General features: G+C 46.9%; 1 protein-coding gene and 1 long non-coding RNA gene across 8 annotated transcripts in view; one reads left to right on the forward strand and one right to left on the reverse strand.

Moving 5' to 3' along the window:
• The window catches only part of Srrm1 (serine and arginine repetitive matrix 1), a 33,483-nt gene extending 28,839 nt beyond the window's left edge, over positions 1-4,644 (reverse strand). For 5 of the 6 annotated variants that reach the window (XM_031379048.1, XM_031379045.1, XM_031379046.1 and 2 more), the window contains exon 1: positions 4,493-4,644. In XM_031379048.1, the coding sequence (XP_031234908.1) occupies positions 4,493-4,513 (21 nt within the window). In that variant the 5' untranslated portion in view covers positions 4,514-4,644. Of the gene's footprint in view, positions 1-3,766; positions 4,045-4,492 lie in introns of those variants that run through there. The other variant, XM_031379049.1, reaches the window with a different exon arrangement.
• Positions 4,527-16,459, forward strand: LOC116096835. Of its 2 annotated transcripts, none has more exons than XR_004121129.1 (3): positions 4,527-4,735; positions 15,697-15,841; positions 16,366-16,459. It is a non-coding gene; the product is annotated as an uncharacterized LOC116096835 (long non-coding RNA). The 2 variants fall into 2 exon arrangements; XR_004121130.1 differs by lacking the exon at positions 4,527-4,735 and adding an exon at positions 14,540-14,629.
• Positions 16,460-19,685: the final 3,226 nt, after the last annotated feature.

A 19,685-nucleotide genomic window follows, 5' to 3' on the forward strand; every position in this document is an offset into this window, starting at 1 on the left:
TCTGTGTCCCCACTTCTTTGTTCATTTTACCACATTACAAAGCTTTCTAGTTTTCTGAGACTAAAAAAAAAATATGTCAGTTTATGTCTTGCCTACATTATGTCTGAGCCATCTATCCAGAACTCAAAGTAAAATTCTTTTTTTTTTCTTTCTGGTTTTTCGAGACAGGGTTTCTCTATGTAGCCCTGGCTGGCCTCAAACTCAGAAATCTGCCTGCCCCTGCCTCCCAAGTGGTGGGATCAAAGGCTTGTGCTACCACACCTGGCTTGTAAAATTCTTTAATGGCAAATAAAGAATGCAATGAGAAGAAACACTGTAACTAATATTCAGATATAAAATGTGCATCCTTTTCCAAATGTAGTTAACACAACGTCTATATTTTAATATTTAAAAACATGTTCTTAAGTCAGATATAATACAGCAATAGAGTAAGGTAACCTCTCCACAATCAAGGTTAACTTTGACACATATACTTTTGCAGGTGTTTAAATGAGAAAACTGAAACATTTCAAGTTTTCATCTTCTCCTAAAAGTAGCATCTACTGCAAGATTGCAGAGGCACCAGACCACAGTAAGACTATTCTGTTTAGTTTGCCACAACTTTAAGAATGTGAAGATGCTGGGCAGTGGTGGCGCACGCCTTTAACCCCAGCACTTGGGAGGCAGAGGCAGGCGGATTTCTGAGTTCGAGGCTAGCCTGGTCTACAGAGTGAGTTCCAGGACAGCCAGGCCTACACAGAGAAGCCCTATCTCGAAAAACCAAAAAAAAAAAAAAAAAAAAAAAAAAAAAAAAAAAAGAATGCGAAGAGACAGAAGCATGAAGATGGCACCAAGGTCCAGTCAATATAGCAAAACACTATCAAAAGACTGAAACTGGAGTATAGGGATACACCACAGTGGCAGAGTGTTTACCCAGCATGCAGGAAGCTCTGGGTTTAATCCTAGTACTACATAAACCTGGAATACTGGTAGCTTACTTGTAATCTAAGTCCTAGGGATTTGAAAGATTAGAAGTTCAAGGTCATTTTGGCTCCACAGCTTGAGACACAGGAAGCCCAGTGTGTTGGGAGGAGTGCATGCCAAGAACAAAAAATGTGGTGCACAAATATAATCCAATAGTTTGGGAGTTTAAGAAGACAAGTTATCTTTAACTACATACTGAGTTCAGGCCTCCAATTGTGTCTCAGAAAGGAAAACAGATGGAGGAAGATGAAGGGATGGAGAGAAAAGGGGGAGATAGGGAAGGGAAGAAAGGGAGAGAGAAGAGCAGAGAAAGAAAGGAAAATGTGAAATGAATGAATTTACAGCCAGATGAGAAGGTATACTCTTGCAATTCTAAAATTTAAGACAAGCAGAAAAGATTAGGGGTTCAAGATAGACGTGCAAATCCTAGGGCAGCCTGGACTACAACCAAACCATTTCTGAGTACACACAAAACCTCACCACAAGACCCACCAGAGCAGATCAGCAGCAGTTTTTATGTCACCCTTCCTCCTGGTCAATCAGACACGGAAGTAACTGGCTCTGAAATCTACACTTTAGTTTGTTGACTGGCTACAGTCACTTGAAAACTTTTGTTTGGTCTGAGTACAGGAGAGCAGCAAGAGCACTCAGCTAAAGTGCACACTAGCTGGGGGAAGAGTCCCTGTACTGTACCAACAGCAAAACGTTTTGGGTTGGGTATGGTGTCCAAAACCTAATGCCAGCACTCAGGAGCAGAGGCAGGAGGGTCTCTGAGTTGCAGGCCAGCCTAATCAACAGCTAGGGCTTCAGAGTGAGACTCTGTCTTAAAATCTAAGCTTTGAGAAGGCAAAACACACACACACACACACACACACACACACACACACACAACCTAATCTCTGAGGATGTTTTCCTCACATGCCAAATTAGTGGCAATGAAGCAAAACATAAAGATGAATGTCTGGGGTGATAAGTATGACAATTACCCTCATCTGATCATTACATGGCATTATTATGTATAGCTATTAGATATCACTGAAAAAAGAAAAAAAATCAAACCTATTCAAGTCACCTGGAAAGTGATCCAGAAAGGCTGTAACTGAGTGGCAGATCTTGGCTAACATATACAAAAGCCCAGTGCACGGGCCCTTGTGCTGCAAAACTAAAAAGGTTTTAAAGAAAAAAAAAAGTTTTGGGCTGAGAGTGGGGCATACACCTTTAGACAGGCCATCTCTAAATAGTTCAAAGCCAGCTAGGTCTGCATATCAAGATCCTGTCAACCACCTCAAAAAAAAAATTACCTTGCAAGGCTGCTGTTCAGCAAATACTATCACCAATTCTTAAATCCAATTCTAGTCAGAATCAGGTTGTACTAGGTAACTGATCTAAAATCTCCTAACTCTCTCCTCTCCCTTCTTTCTTTTCTCTTTCTTTCTTTCTTTCTTTCTTTCCAAGATAGGGTTTCTCTGTGTAGCCCTGGCTGTCCTCAAACTCAGAGATTTGCCTGCCTCTGCCCCCTTTTCCCCCGAAGGCGTGGGCCACTGCCTGGCAATCTAAATTTTTCTAACTTGAAGTGTGAAACTTTGACTCCCCCATTTTGCCAGTGTATAGCATATGTCTAAAATTCTAGTACTGGGAGTTAAGGCAGGGCTCTAGGTCCAAAACAGTTGACTTGCCTCCCCTCTAAGACTCAACCAGAGACAACAAAACTACTTCATCTAGGTAAGTGTTAAGAGAATATTTTAAAAACTGGGTTCTTTTCCAAAGTCTGTCCTTTTCAAAGGACTTCACCTGAAAACTGACATATTGCTTTGTTTTCTTTCTTCAATCTCCTTTCCACTAGAAATAACTGACAAGGCTGGCTGGCACTGGTGGTGCAAGCACACCTTCAACCCCAGCATTCGGGAGGCAGAGGCAGACAGATCTCTGTGTTCAAGGCTAACCTGGCCTACAAAGTTCCAGAATGGCCAAGGCTACACAGAAAAACCACTTCCTGAAAAACCAAAATGAAAACTGAAGGGAGGAAAAAAAAAAGAAAGAGAAAAGAAATAATCGACAAGTGAAAGAAACCCTTAACTGTTTTAAGTGTAATGTCTGTACTATAAGAAATAATGGGTCTGGAGAGATGGCTCATTGGTTAAGAGCACCAACTGCTCTTCCAAAGGTCCTGAGTTCAAATCCCAGCAACCACATGGTGGCTCACAACCATCCACAATGAGATCTGACGGCCTCTTCTGGAGTGTCTGAAGACAGCTACAGTGTACTTACATATAACAATAAACAAATCTTTTTTTAAAATAAATAATAATGAGTATTGACTACAAAGGTTAAGTGCCTAGTTTGTAGTGCAAATATTTGTGGTGAAGCTAGAACCCCGTGTCTTGTTCATATTAGGCAAGCTCTCATGAACTACATACCCAGTCACAAGAGGCATCTTTATTATTTCCCTCCTCCTCCCACAATTTTTTTCCTTAAAAAATGCACACAAACTGTAAACTGTATGCTCGATCCAGGGAATGCAAAAATCTAAGCCGTATGACGGAGAGCTGGGACTTGGTACTTTTTGGAAGCAGTCTTACAAGGTTCTACTCTGCATTCCAAGAATCAGCGATCCCTAAAGAGATCGGTGCTACTTTTGATCCCACAAGTGTCCGTTCCCCTCCATCTAGATCTCGACGTGTAGCTGATTTCCTTCAAGAGTGGACCTAGTCAACTGCCTTCGTGTGGGATACGTGTACCAACTCCAAGGTAACGTCTCCTGCCTGGACTTAAGGTAGAACCACCGGCCTCCACAAACACGTACCGCTGGGAGAGGGTGCTAGTGGAAGAGCGGGAAGCGCTGTGGAGTCACACCGTAATCTGCCTCCACCCTCGCACACACAGTTCACTCCAAAAGCCTCCGATTCAAATGTTCCAACTACAAATTATCTAAGTTCCCCTCCCCGAAGAGCTATCAGATTGGGCGGGAGCGCTCACGAACTCTGACCCTGCGCCGCCGGGAAAGCTGAAGACCCAGAGGGGGGGACGCTGAACGTAGGGGTTGGGGGGGCACCCGCTTTCTCCAAAGCTGCCACTATAAAAGGCCCCTCTCCTCAAAAGCCTCTCTCAGGACGTATCCCCAAACCGTACAACCGGGAGGCACCCCGCGGCCGCCTCAGGCTTCCCACCCGCCTCCCCCTAGTGACTTCCTCCTTGGGGCTCCGCTAGGCCCCAAGCCCCGGCGGCCGGCGCGGCGCCCGGCCTGCAGGCCTCGCCAGGCGGCCGGTTGAGGTTCGGCTCTAGCCCACTCCCGCCGCCATTTTCCGGCCACCGCCGCCGCCGCCGCGTAGGGGGGACGATCTCGGAGGAGACTGCGCAGGGGCGCACGGGTCTCGGCCGCGACGCCTAGGACCGGGTACGCTGGCCACAAGCCCCCTCGGGGTCTCTAAGGCCTCCCTCCACGGGCCGTCCTGTCCCTAATTTTGAGCGCCCCCTTGGGTCTCACGAACAAGCCTCTCGCCTTTCCCCAGATCCCCGCGCTCCTACTTACGCGGAAGAATCCCGCGTCCATCTTGCCGCCTCGCTCGGAGATCGCTCCCTATCCCAGGGTGCACCGCGCCGCCGCGACGGAGGGCGGGACCGGCAGAAGGGAGCCCAGCGCCGGGAAGCTGCGCGCGCCTCTACGACCGCCCCCCTCTTCCGGCGGGCGTGCAGCTGCGCCTGCTCTGTGCGCCGCGAGAAGGACACGCATGCGCAGGCGCACCAGGGCGGCAGCCTTTCTCAAGGAGGGGAGGTGAGCCCGGCGACTGGAACCAATGGAAATAGGAGGGCGAATCCTTGGGTTGCCCCACCCTACAGATCTTTTCTTGTGGCGCATGATCAGCGGTGTTCGCGCGACTTGAATTGATCCTTCCTATGATCCGTAGTGGGAGGTTGCGGGAGGGTGGGGAGATGGGGGGTGGGGAGAGTTCTGTCGGAGGGTGGATGGGGTAGCCATAGAAGAGAATGATTGCTTAGGGGTGGTGCTGATGAGGCGGGCCGGTTAGCGCCACTTAGCGCTGTGTCATTGTGAAAGTTGAGCTAGGAGCGGGGTTTAGGAGGTTGCCGGCGGGGTTGACCCTGGAGTGTCAGCCCGAATGAAGCCCGCGTGGTAGCCGGATGTGCGTCGCATCTGGCTTGTGCTCGAGGTGTCCATTGGATACCTTTCTGTACTTCTGCAGCGAAACCACGCTGAAGGGCAGGAAGTGGAAGTGGGCCAGGGCCGGCCCTCCAGTATGTTAACCAAGCGCTTGCCGTTTCTCAGAAAAGCTTTTCTGGGGCGACCTTGTGTCATTCCATCTTTCACAGACACGCGCACCTTGTCTGCTTTTTCATGGAAAAGAAAAATCGGGAAGTGGGCATGTCCGCCCTAGGAGTGTCAGTGTAAAAACCCGAACGTCTCCAGGCATCTTTTTTTGTTCCGGCGCTCATATTTAAAAGGGGTTGACTTTCCCACTTGGACGCCCGCAGACCATCCATCAAAATCGCCAAATCAAGCAAAGTAACGGGGAAGTCCGAGAGGCTGTCTTGGAGCCTTCTCTGTAGATAGCAATAGCTCTCCTCTTGTTTAAGACCAATCGTGATGTTGAGAGTCCTCTTTCCTGCACACCCCACTCCCAAGACATAAGGAAACACACATGCCACTATGATGGAGGCCCAAGGTCCCTTTGACTTGAACTCCTGCGGTAGTTCTGTAACAGATATCCTTATTCCTGACCTCACACAGCATCCATGCTGAACGAGGCCTGAATGCTGAGTGATGCTGTTGTAAACTGTAGGTATCTCTGAGTTCAAGGCCAGTCTGGTCTACAGAGTTCCAGGACAGCCAGGGCTACACAGAGAAACCTCATCAAAGTACAAAGAAAGGAAGGAAAGAAAGAAAACCATAGGCACTTGTCTGCTGAAAAGTCTCCAGTGGTTCCTCATATTTTTTTCTCTTTAAACGTCAAAATTGCCCTTTCCTTGATCCCTTGCACCTCAACCCCACTCACTCGCTGAATTTCCTGCTGTCCAAGGTTTGTACGGATCTCTGAGCTGTGTGAAACCTCTGACTGGGATAGGCAACAAGGTGACTTGGTAATCCTCAAATTTACTCAAGCGTCCCGAGGAAAAAGGCCCACGTACCCTCCACCTTTGCTTGTCATAAAGATTGGTGCCCTCTGGTCATTCTCTTTACACCCCACCGCTGTCAAATCTTGACTTCTGCTTCTCTTAACATTTCATAGTGGATATGGTGGGGCAAGCCTGAAATCCCAGCACCTGGGAGGCAGAGGGAGTCTGAGGATTCTGAGCCTGAGGCCATCCTGGGTATAAATAAAAAACCTTGGGCTGGAGAGATGGCTCAACAGTTAAGAGCACTGACTGCTCTTCCAGAGGTCCTGAGTTCAATTCCCAGCAACCACGTGGTGGTTCACAACCATCTGTAATGGGATCTGATGCCCTCTTCTGGTGTGTCTGAAGACAGCTATGTTGTACTCATATAAATGAAATAAATCTTAAAAACAAAACAAAACAAACCCCGTGTAAACTCTGGCCATGATGTAAAGTGTCCTTTAACCCTGGCACTAAGGAAATAGGGAATCTATGAGTTCCAGAACACCCAGAGCTACATAGTAATACCTTGTTCCAAATGTGTAGCCCTGGCTGTCCTAGAACTCTCTCTGTATACCAAGCTGGCCTTGAACTCAAAGATTACAAGCTAAAAACTTGCCAAACCTCCTGTTAATGCCTCCTACAAGATGGGATAAAAGGCATGTTCCCAGGTGTTTGTTGGTGGTGCACGCCTTTAATCCCAGCACTCGGGAGGCAGAGATAGGCAGATTTCTGAGTTCAAGGCCAGCCTGGTCTCCAGAGTGAGTTCCAGGACAACCAGGGCTACACAGAGAAACCCTGTCTTGAAAAAAAAAATAAACAAACAAACAAACAAACAAAAAGGCATATTCCACTACTATCTGGCTTAGATGTGTTTTTGAAATATTATTTATTTTTATGTATATGGGTCTGTTACCCATATGTATGTCTGTATGCTACATGCATGCAGTGTCTAAGGACAGAATAGAGCATCGAATCTTCTGGGACTGGAGTTACGAACTGTTATTGTCACCATGTGGGTGCTGGGAACTGAACCTGGGTCCTCTACAAAAGTAACAAATGCTTAGTGCTCTTAACCACCGAACCATCTCTCCCTTCCTTCCTTCTTCCTTCCCTTCCTCCTTTCTTCCCTCCCTCCCTCCCTCTCCACCCCTCACTCTCACTCTCTCTCTGACACAGGGTCTCATTGTGTAGCCTGGCTGTCCTGGAACTCACTACATAGACTTGCCTGGCCTAAACAGGAGAGATCCGCCTGCCTCTGCCTCCAGAATGCTGGAATTACAGTGGTGAACCACCAGTGCCAGCCAGCCCAGTCTTTAATACTGGTCTTTTGGATTACTATCTGGGTTTATGTAAGAACACATTATGGCGTTTCCTTGCCTTCAGGGTTGATGTCTCATCCCACCCATTGTCAAGGTGCCTTTTCTAAGATGATTATCTGGAGCCTGTCACACACAGTTACAAACACTGCAGTGGCTTTCTCCTGTCCTCCAGATGAAGCCCAGACTGCCCCCCGTGACAAAGCCCGTTATGATTCGGTGTATGAACTTCATCTTCCTTGCCCATGGAGGGCAAGGTCTTCCCCTTCACATCCCTCAGAGCTTTAGGCTGCAACACTTTGAGCTATATCCTGTGCCACTTGCCACATCCCCGCCCCCGCCCTGACATTTAACCTGAAGCTGTGCTAAACTGTAGACATTTGACTGATTGCGAACAGGTTCGACTTGAAATGGCAGTTTCTTAGCTTGTAAATCTGTAAGCCTACAGTGACTAAGAAGTCACGAACATGGAGCTCCAGGCTGCCCAAAGCTACTCAGTGAATCCCTGTCCCAAAAAACCGCCACTCAGACATCACTTCTGTAAAGCCTTTTCCGGCCAGCCCTCCTAAAGTGGGGGATACCGTCTCCACCTGGCTTACTGGACATTGATATTTTATTTACGTTTCTACATTTACTGCCTTCTCCCTGTATTTCTTTTCATTTTCCTTGTGCTTCAATATTTGTAGCCAGGCAAGCATTCTACCATCTAAACTGAGATAGGATTTCATCTTTAGCCTCCTTTTTAAATGTTTGCTCTTGAGCCAGGTGTAGTAGTGCACGCCTTTGTTCCCAGCACTTGGAGGCAGAGGCTGGTGGATCTCCCAGCATTCAAGAACAGCCAGACTATGTAGAGGAGACCCTGTCTAAATTAAGTTTGCTTATGATCTGGGTGTCAGAGAGTTGCCCTGATTGGCCAAACTTGCTTTATATTTTTAGACCAGCGAACATACAGAGCAGCTCCTTAGCTTCTCGAGTAAATGTGGTTCTAGGCTGGCACCCCACATCTGGACTAGCCCACCTGTCTGTCTACCTGCAGTCCTTCCTTCCTGTATGGGTCTTGGGATGATGCTCAGTCGTAGGGTGCTTGCCCTAGATTCAATTCACAGCACTGTAAGTAAAAGTGAGAAGGGTTCTGTGAGCATCAGCAAGGCCCACACATAACTGATCATCCCCAAACTTAAAACAGTAAATTATCATCTCGAGGTTTCTGTGGGTCAGGAGTCTGGAGTTGCTTAGGTGAATGGCTCTGGTTTAGTTCTCTCAAGATAGTGAATATGATCCATTGGCAAGTGGCCTCGGTTCTTTGCCCCAGTGTACTGTTCCTGGGCTATTTTCTGATGATGCCCCGTGGCTTTCCTCCAGAGCAGGTACTCCAAAAGAGAGCACAAGCATGAAAGAATCTCCAAGGACAGAAGACAGTTTTTACAAATCCTATTAGTTACAGTGATTACACAGGGAGTGAACCCTAGCAGAGGAGAGCCAGGCCTGTGATCACAGCCTCTCGGAAGACCCAGGTAGGAGGATTCTGAGGTACAGGTTGGCCAGGACAATCTAGAGACTGTTGAGAAATAAAGTAAAAAAGGTAGGGATGTGGTTCCACGGTCTTGAGAATTGTTTCTTCCAGGCTGTGCTGGCCCATCCCCTCAGGACATATTCTGTCCCCTTAGTTTGAATTCATTGGTCCCTCCTGGGTGGTGGTGGCAGGTTCCCACCCATTGGTCAAAGTGATTTTCTAAGATGATTATCTAGAGCCTCCAGGGCAGTAAATGCTGCCAACCCTCACAAGGCAGAGGCGGGCAGAACTCTGAGTTCCAGGCCAGCATGGGCTACAAGGCTGGGTATGGCTTCAGGTTGGAGGTTCAGCAGGTTTTCCTGAGGACCCAGGTTTCTTTTCGTGCACCCACATCTAGTGGCATACAATCACCTGGCCTCCTAGCACCTGCATGCACATGGTGGGAATAAACTCACTCAGGCACACAGACATACACGTAAGTAAGAATCAATCTTTTAGCCAAGTGTGGTGGATCACACCTTTAATCCCAGCACTTGGAAGGCAGAGGCAGGTGGATTTCTGAGTTCGAGGCCAGCCTGGTCTACAGAGTGAGGTCCAGGACAGCCAGGGCTACACAGAGACACCCTGTCTCGAAAAACCTAAAAAAAAAAATCAAGAAAGCCCGCAAACTACCACAGCTGCCAAACTGGCTCTAGGAGTCTGAGTACTGCTGACAAGCTGAGAATGAGCTGAGTTCAGTCATAGAGTCAGAACCCATATGGTGGAAAGAGAGGATGAATTCCAGCAAGTTGCCTTCTCACACACACATACACACATACACACACACACACACACACACACACACACACACACACACACACCGGATACATGCATAACATACAAATAATAAGCAAATATGATACAAATAAAAAATTGAAAATAAATGTGAAAACAACCTGCAAGTAAATACCAAGATTCACTAGATGGCGCTCTTTCCTCTGGAGATATTGGTCTCTGCGCAGGTGGGGCTTGTTATTAGAAACGAGTGGTTGCATTCTTGTGTTCTGGGCCCTTGCTACGTGTCCTTAGAGGGACACAAAGGAGGTGTAAGGCTCAGGAGTTTATAGGGCAGCTAGGATGTAGCAATAGACACCAAGGAAAATGTAACCATGATTTTTTGTTTTTTCCTTCCCTTAAAGATCTCCACAGATATTACAGTCAGACACTGTCACATGTCCTCTGTTTGTTGATCTGGTTTTTTTGTTTTGTTTTGTTTTGTTTTGAGACAAGATTACATATAGTCCAGGCTAGCTTCCTTTTTTTTTTTTCTTTTCTTTTTTTTTTTCCAGACAGGGTTTTTCTGTGTAGCCCTGGCTGTCCTGAACTCACTCTGTAGACCAGGCTGGCCTCGAACTCAGAAATCTGCCTTCCTCTGCCTCCCAAGTGCTGGGATTTAAAGGTGTGCACCACCACTGCCTGGCAGAAGCCCTTTTTCAATAATAAATGAGGGCTGGAAAAGTAAGAAGAACACCAGTAGGTGGGGGAATTGAGAGATGGATCAAGAATTCTCTCCTCTAGTCTGTGCATTCTCTCTTCTCTCCTTCAATCTTCCCTCCTTCCCCTTCCCCTTCTCTCTTTCCCTCCCTCTTTCCACTCCTCTGGACCCCCCCTTACCCCCAACACTCTCTTTTTTGAGGCAGGAGCTCACTGAGCTCCACCTGCCTCTGACTCCTATGTGCTGTCACACCCAGCTGGATGTGTCTTTCCTATAGTATCTCATAACAGCAATTACAGTTTAGCTAGCATGAGATATACAGCTTTAGGTTAATCTTTTAAATACACTGGCCAGAGCCAGGCATGGTAACCCACAGCGTTTGGAAGGTGGGGGCAGTAGGATCAGGAGTTCAAGGTCGTACTTGATACATACCAAGCTTGAAGCCAACCTAAGTTACGTGAGACTCTAGGTCAAAAGTAAGTGGAGACCCTAGAGAAAAGGCTCAGTGACTAAGAGCTGCTCTTGAACTGCTCTTGCAGAGGACCTGACTAAGCTCAGTTCTCAGAACCCAGTTTGAGCCGCTCACAACTGCCTATAACTATATCCCAGGGGTATCCAATGCCTCTGGCCTCTGCAGACACTTATATGCACAGACCCATACATGGACATACCTATAATTAAAGGTAAGTAAATGAATAAATAACTAATTTAGACATGGTAATAACACGGTTGTAATAGGCTGGATTCCTGTCCCTCCCATTCATACACAAAGCCTCCTACCTACACTTCAAACTAGCAAGGCCTAAAATTCTTTTATGCCTACAAGCCACCAATGCTGGTTTGGCCTCCAAAGACCCTAAAAGATCAGGGGACTCCTCAAGCTGCTGGGAGTAACAGTGTGGAGCTGTGTCTGTCTCTTCGCCGTTGACAGGACAGGTCCCACATCTTCTCAGCAGTGGCAGCTCCAAACCAGCAGTGACTCACATCATCTCTTGAGTTCATTTAAAAGTGGTCCACTGTGCTTGCCTCTCTGGTCTTTCTCTTTTTCTCGTTCACATCCAAATCTTTAGCTTGTTAAGATCCTGTTTTAGCCAGGCAGTGGTGGCACATGCCTTTAATCCCAGCACTTGGGAGGCAGAGACAAGTGGATTTCTGAGTTCGAGGCCAGCCTGGTCTACAGAGTGAGTTCCAGGACAGCCAGGGCTACACAGAGAAACCCTGTCTCGGGGGAAAAAAAAAGATCCTGTTCTATGGAGTTAGTGAGATGCTCAAGAGGTGAAGGAGCTTGCCACCAAGCTGATAGCCTGAGTTCAAATCCCAGAAGCTTCAAGGTGGACAGTGAGAACTGACTCTGGCTGTCTTATAAATGTTGGATTGGTTACGAATCACAAAAGGGGCCAAGTGGTGCCTTTAATTCCAGCACTCAGAGGAGGATCTCTGAGTTTGAGACAAGCCAGGGCTATACAGAGAAACTCTGTCTTCAAAACAAAACAAAATAACACCCCATCCCACCCCAAGGAATCACAAATGGGGAGCTGGAGAGCTGGCTTATCAGTTAAGAGCACTGGCTGCTTTTCTAGAGGACCCAGCTACGATTTCCACCCATAGAACAGGTCACAGTTGTCTGTAATTCCAATTCTAGAAGATCCCATGCCCTCTTCTGGCCCTACAGGTAACCAGATACATACATACAGACAGACAACACATACACACAAACTCTGTGTGTGTGTGTATTTTGTTTGTTTGTTTTGTTTGTTTGTTGAGACAGGGTTTCTCTGTGTAGCTCTAGCTGTCTGAGAACTCACTTGGTAGACCAGGCTAGCCTGAACTCAGAGATCTGCTTATCTCAGCCTCCCAGTGCTGGGATTAAATGGGACCTAAAGGTGTGTGCCACCATGTCTGTCAAGAGACTGTCAGATTCCCTGGAAGTGGAGTTACAGATGGCTGAGAGTCACCATGTGGGTGTTGGGAATCAAACATGGGTCCTCTCCAAGAGTTGCCAGTATTCTTAACTGCTGAACCATCCCTCCCCTTCTTAAAAAAAAAATATTTATAGTCAATTTTACATAAGTCTGTGAACACATAGCTGACCTGCAGAGGCCAGGAGAGGGCCTCAGATCTCCTGGAGCAGGTATCAGTGGTGGTTGTGAGGTGCCTGACAGACTAAAGTCCATTCTTCTGAAAGGTGAGTGAGCAGCCTTAACCACTGGACTGTCTGGCTCTCCAGGCTCTTCTCACACCGCCAGCCCCCAGAGAGCAGCAGCTCTCTGCTCAGCTGCTCAGGCTACAGCTCAGGCTGGCCTCATTGCCTACCCTCTGCTCTCCTCTATCTCCAAGTGCTGGGCTTAAAGGCCTGTTGCAGTAAGCCCAGCCTTCCTATAGACCTTTAACACCATTCCTGTTGCTAGCGTAAGCTCTTTGCCTGCTGACTCCAGCGCCTCCAGCATTTATGGATCTCTTTCTTTTGGTTTGTCTTTTTCTTCCAGACAGGTTACAGTTAATTGCTGTTGTTATTTTACAATTTTTAAAAATTTGTTATATGTAAATACATGTGTCTATGTGTGGGTACGTGCACATGAGTCCAATGCTTATGGAAGCAAGCAGAGGTCATTGGATCTCCTGGCGCTGGAGTTATGGCTCAGTCGTTGTGAGCTATCTGACGTGGGTGCTGGGAACTAAAGTCAGGTCCTCTGTAAGAGCAACAAGGGCCTTTAACCCCTGAGCCATGTCTCCACCCCTGAAGTTTACTGTTTGCTGAACATCTTATATCTGCATTCTACACTGGACATGGTAGAAAGAATATGTAATACAGGTCAGAGCATCTTGCTTTCTTGTGAAAGTTTTGAGTTTTGTTATAGAAGACAGCTAATCACTGTTAGCTCGTCTCAGCTTCTCCAAGCCTTGGTCTTGGTGCTCATTTCCATATTTGGAGTCCTAGAAAGAAGAGGAATAAAAAGGAAAATGCTTTTAAAGAAGCACTACCCAAAACATCTCTAGATTTTATTTAAAAATATTCTCTGGCTAGAGAGATGGCTCAGTGGTTAAGAGGACTGACTGATTGGCCAGAGGTCCTGAGTTCAATTCCCAGCAACCACATGGTGGCTCACAGCCATCTGTAATGAGATCCAATGTCCTCTTCTGGTGTGTATTCATATAAATAAAAAAGTAAATAAAAATATTCTTAAAAATCTATGAAAGAGGCTGGAGAGATGGCCCAGCAGCTAAAAGCACTTACTTGTTGCTCTTGCAGAGGACCCAGTTCATTTTCCAGCACCACATTGTGGTTCACAACTACCTGCAACTCCAGTTTCAGGGGCCATGTCCCCCTTTCTGCCTCCTTAGACACTGTACACAAGTGGTGCACTTCCTTTCTTTTTCTTTCTTCTTTCTTTTTTTAGGGTTTTTATTTTATTTTAAATTTTATATATTTATTTATTTATGTGGTATGAATAGTTTGCCTACATGTATGTTTGTCACATGCGTGTCTTGTCCCTGTGAAGATCAGAAAAGGTTATCAGATCCCCTGGAACAGGAGTTATAGGCAGCTGTGAGCCACTGTATGGGTGCTGGGATTTGAACCCAGGTCAGTAAGAACAGCCAATACTCTTAATCACTGAGCTCTCTCCAGCCCTTGAGAGCACCTTCTTTCTCTCTTCCTTCCTTCCTTCCTTCCTTCCTTCCTTCCTTTCTTTCTTTCTTTCTTTCTTCCTTCCTTCCTTTCTTTCTTTCTTTCTTTCTTTCTTTCTTTCTTTCTTTCTGCCTGCCTGCCTGCCTGCCTTCCTTCCTCCCTTTCTTTCTTTCTTTCTTTTTGTTTTTTTGAGACAGGGTTTCTCTGTATAGCCCTGGCTGTCCTGGACCTCACTCTGTAGACCAGGCTGGCCTCGAACTCAGAAATCTGCCTGCCTCTGCCTCCCAAGTGCTGGGATTAAAGGTGTGTGCCACCACTGCCCAGTGAGAACACTTTCATATAAGGCAAGCACTCATATATATAAAATAAATATTTTTTAAAAATCTATGCCATGAGACAAAGTTTATGGAAGGTAAGTATAAAGAAGATCACCCTGAGGTGTATCTTCTATAAATGTGAAAAACCAAAAGTTAAGAGAAAACAAGAGGGGCTGGAGAGATGACTCAGTGACTACGGGCATTTGTTGCTTTTACAGAGAACCCACGTTCAGTTCTCAACACCCATATGGCTGTTTACACCATCTGTAACTCCACTTCCAGGACATCTGATGACCTGTGGCTTCTGTAAGCATGGGACCTGCAAGCGCTGCACATACATACATGCACACATGACATAGTTTTTTTTTAAAAGAAAGTTAAGATGGGAAAAGCACCCATAAAAAAATAGCTTGCACGTCTACAGGGAACTAACAGTAAGAATGGCATCTACCTCGAAGCAGAAAAACAGAAGAACTCCATCTTTGAAGGGGAACAAGTCAGGGCGCCATCTTGGAGGCCAAGCACAGTGTTTCAGGAGGAGGCTGTGGTGGGCTATGACCAGGAGATAGGGATGGGGTAGTGTGGGCCTGGTAAGAGAGATTGCAGTAACTGTGGCTGCACACCATCACCTAGCTTACTTGCTGATTTAAGAAACAGAGTTGGAGCCAGGTAGTGGTGGCACACGCCTTTAATCCCAGCACTCAGGAGGCAGAGACAGGCAGATCTCTGAATCTGAGGCCAGCCTGGTCTACTGAGTGAGTTCCAGGACAGTCAGGGCTGTTACACAGAGAAACCCTGTCTCAAAAAACAAAACAAAACACCAGAGTTGGTTTTTAAGACCAGCTGGTGAGTCTAGATTAGCCTCAAACTCAGTTTGCATCCTCTGCCGGCAGTCCGTAAGGTCCTTATCCGCCTGCGCCTCTGCTCTGGCTGTCCTTAAGGTCCTCATCCGCCTGCGCCTCTGCTCTGGCTGTCCTTAAGGTCCTCATCCGCCTGCGTCTCTGCTCTGGCTGTCCTTAAGGTCCTCATCCACATGTGCCTCTTCTCTGGACATGGGTGCTGCTTACCCGTGTGCACTGCCAACCATGCTGCAAGCGTGTTTGCAGTGAGTCTCGTTAAGTACATCAGAGGAGCACTCTACAGCAGGGCAGGAAGGTTCAGGACGAAATGGGAGGAATTATGAGAACACAGTGGTGCTGTCTGTGTCCAGGGGGACAGTGCACCATGCACGGTGAATTGAAGAACACAGTGGTACCCTATGGTTAGGGACAGGCATAAAGGTGCAGCACACGGAACAGGTGTGACCTTTCTGATATTCGTTACTGAGAACAAACTGTCCTAATTACTTTTCCATTGCTGTCTTAAATACCTAGACAAAACAACTTGAAGGAGAAAGGACTTACTTTGGCTTACAGTGCTGAGGAACTGTGTAGACACAATCCATTCTGGTTTGGAGAACTTGGTGACAGAAGCAGAGATTAAGAAGTGGGACCATGAGCTGGTGAGATGCCTCAGCGGGTAAGACGGCTCTTAAGGTCCTGAATTCAAATCCCAGCAACCACATGGTGGAGCACAACCATCCATAATGGGATCTGACACCCTCTTCTGGTGTGTCTGAAGTCAGCTACAGTGTACTTAGGTATAATAATAAATCAATCTTTGGGCCAGAAGCAAGCAGAGACTGAGCAACTGGGGCTGATTGGAGCGAGCAGAGTTTTTTTTGTTTTTGTTTTTGTTTTTGTTTTGTTTTCTTCTTTTATTGCAAGCAGAGGTCCTAAAAGTCAATTCCCAACAACCAGATGAAGGCTCGCAACTATTTGTACAGCTACAGTGTACTCATCATATACATAAAATAAATAAATAAATCTTTAAAAAAAAAAAAAAGAAGTGGGACCAGGCTATAAAGTCATAAGGCCCATCCCCAGTGACATACTTCCTCCAGCAAAGTTTTACCTCGGGAAGGTTCCACAAGCTTTCAGAACAGCCCTGGCAGGATATGCCACACTTAAACTACAGCACTAATCCTCGACCTTCCATTCTAGGTTGTAGACACTCCTCCGTCAGTGCTTCCAGGAGACGAACCGGACAGCTAGGGAGGGAACACATACACATAAAATAAATCTTTTTCAAATGCTGGTATGCTTCTCTAAGTTCACTTAAGGGGAGGCAGCCCTGGGGAAGAACATCAGGGTGAATCCGAGCCATGGAGGAGATGAGGAGACGCAGACTCAGAGGGCAATCTGGGCAACACAGTGGTGTGAGGCCCCTTGGGTGATACAGAGATGCCATCCCAAGTCAAACGGAGCATCGAGAGGTCCACGTACGTCTTGTTCATTTAAAAGATTGAACCTGATACCCGGGCTGATACAAGAAGGCCTCTCACAGATGGCTGGAGGGCAGCCTGTTTCCACCTGTGTCTCTCACATGTGCCCAGACCACTAGCGTCTGGAGGAGCAGCAGCTGCTAAGCTGTGGCCATTTGCTTCTTTGCCAGGACATTGCTGTGGAGAGAACGGGTGTCCCAGGACAAAGGACTACAGAGCTGAGACAATGCCCCTGTGTGTGCTCCCATCCAGTGGGCTTCAGACAACTCTGGGAGACATTTTTGTTGGGTTGCTGTACACCCACAAATAGCTACTTAAAAAAGAAAGAAAGGACAATTTGAGGGCTATTTAGAACAGGCATTAAAAAAACTAGAAGATACACAGATGTGCCCGCTGTGCCTTGCAATAGACTCCGTCTTGTTCCCTTCGCCTCCGGTCTCTCCCACACTGGCCCATTCTGCACATTGTGGCTGGACTTACTGCTCTGATCTAGGCAGTGGCATCTGTTGTCCCTAGCTAAGCACTTTTGTTTATTTAAGATTTTATTTTATTGTTAATTAATCTCCCCCATGTGTGTGTCCCCCTGCCTTTGGAGGCCAGAGACATTAGATCCCCTGAAACTGGGGTTGTCATTACCTGACACGGGGCTGGAAATCACACTCAGGTCCTCTGGAAGAACACATGGGCTCTGAACCACTGAGACCTCTCTCCAGCCCAGCACTTTCTTTCCTTCAGTTTTTTTTTAATTATTATTACATTTTTGTGAGTGCATACATGCCATAGCCTGTGTATCAATGCCAGAGGATAACATCAGGGAGGAGTTCTTTCCTTCCACATATAGGTCCTGGGTATTGAACTCATGTCTTTAGGTTTCATAGCAAGTGTCTACCCACCAGGCAACCCCACCAGCCCTGTGCTCAAGAGTTTTCAACAGTTCTCTGTTACCTTTTAAACAGCAAATGATCCTCCCCACTGGGGCCTCCCTCCTCTCTTCTCTTGGGTTTTTGCTAAGTGGAAATATCTCTAGTGTGCACCGCTCTCTTCTCTCTCTCTTCCTCTCTTCCCATTCTCCCCAGGACTCACTCTTTGATGACAGTTTTCATTCTTCCTTTCGTTGTTATTTCTACCTGGGCGCCTTTCCTGAGACCTCCTGTGCCCAAGGGTCTCCAGGCTGTGCTGGGGGCTCCAGGGAGATCTTCAGACAGCACCTCAAAGGGTCCCCACCACACACAGAATTGCTCTGTGCGTCTCCACCCAAGAGAGAGAGTTCTAGAAGGTTTCGGGCCACGGCTGTTTTACTCTAGTGTTGATTTGCACCCAGAAAACTGAGCAAGAAAGTGAGAAGCAGCAGGTGAACGGGTGTCTCCCAGCTCCCGGGGTTTGCTCTGCTTGTCTTTCTGCTGTCTTTGCTGTGACCAGTGCAATGCACTCGCTCCATTCCTCCGAGGTGACAACCACAGTAGAGCAGGGAGAGCAAGTGAAGCTGGGCTGACAAGAGATTTCCTGTATGGATAACAGGAACACACACACACAGAGATACACACACACACACAGAGTCAATAATAGGTCCTTTGGGAGAAAACATAAGACAGGCTGGGAATGTGGCTCAGCTGGTAGGGAGGGGCCCTGGGTTCACTGCATGGAAAGCAAGGCGGTGGTACAGGTGTGAGGCCTGTAATCCTAACACACGGAGATAGAGGCAGGAGGATCTGAAATTCAAAGTCAGCCTCATTGTCTTAAACTTAAAAAAAAGAAAAGGGGTCTGGGGAGAAGGCTCGGTGGATAAAGTGACGCAGGCACAGGGTCCTGTGCTCAGATGTGCAGCACCCATGTAAAAAGCTGGGCATGGCGGCTCACACTTGGAACCTCAGCACTGGAGGAGGGCGGAGACCAGAGGCTCTCTGGAGTCTACGGGCCACCAGCCTAGCCAAAAGAAAGATGGGTTGTAGACATGAGTGATCCTGCCTCAGAGAGGCCAGAGGACGCCAACTGTCCCACGTCAGAACAGTTGCCCTCTGTGACTATCTCAGTGGGTGCACATACTTGTACACAGGTATATGTATAGACGTGGAAGAAGAAAGAAAGGAGAGAAAAGCGTTGGCCATCCTGGGGGTTGCTCTTGCCTTTTGTAATAATGCATGCCCACATCAGACCCTTTGCTTCCAGAATCAACATATATAAGAGATTTTACGTCAGTGGCTAAGTGGGATGATGGTTCTATCAGGTGTTTCCCACCTTGCCCAGCTCGAATCCCGGAGCGAGGCTGGTTTAGCATATGAAGGCACCCAGCAGATTTTCCTCTGCAAGGTGGTCCTCTGACCTCCTGCTGGCCACAAAGACCCCAAGTCTTCTATGTCAACTTGATTGCATGTAGAGTCTCTATCTTTTGGGTTTTTTAAAAAAGACTTATTTATTTATTTATTTATTTATTTTATGTATGAGTACACACTGTAGCTGTATAGATAGTTGTGAACCATCATCTGGTTGTTGGGAATTGACTTTAGGACCTCTGCTTACTCCGATCAACCCCGCTTGCTCAGTCCCTGCTTGCTCCAGCCCAAAGATTTATTTATTTATTTATTTATTTATTTATTTGTTTTTTTTCAAGACAGGGTCTTTCTGTGTAGCCTTGGCTGTCCTGGATTCACTCTGTAGACCAGGCTGGCCTCGAACTCAGAAATCCCCCTGCCTCTGCCTCCCAAGTGCTGGGATTAAAGGCATGCGCCACCACTGCCTGGCTATTTAATTTATTTTTTATCATTGACACAGTCTTATGTATCTTTTAAATTTTATTTTTACTTATATGCATTGGTGTTTTGCCTGCATGTATGTCTGTACTAGGGTGTTGGATCCCCTGCAGCTGGAGTTACAGACAGTTGTGAGCTGTTGTGGGGTTGTGGGGAATTGAACGGGGGTCCTCTGGAAGAGCAGCTAGTAATCTTAACCACTGGGCCATTTCTCCTGCCTCAGAGACTTGTGTATTTTAGGCTGGCCTCAAACTTGTTAGTTGAAGATGACCTTTTTTTTTTTTTTTTTTTT

Source organism: Mastomys coucha, unplaced genomic scaffold (genome assembly GCF_008632895.1).
Source record: "Mastomys coucha isolate ucsf_1 unplaced genomic scaffold, UCSF_Mcou_1 pScaffold18, whole genome shotgun sequence".
In the NCBI taxonomy this organism is placed as follows: domain Eukaryota; kingdom Metazoa; phylum Chordata; class Mammalia; order Rodentia; family Muridae; genus Mastomys; species Mastomys coucha.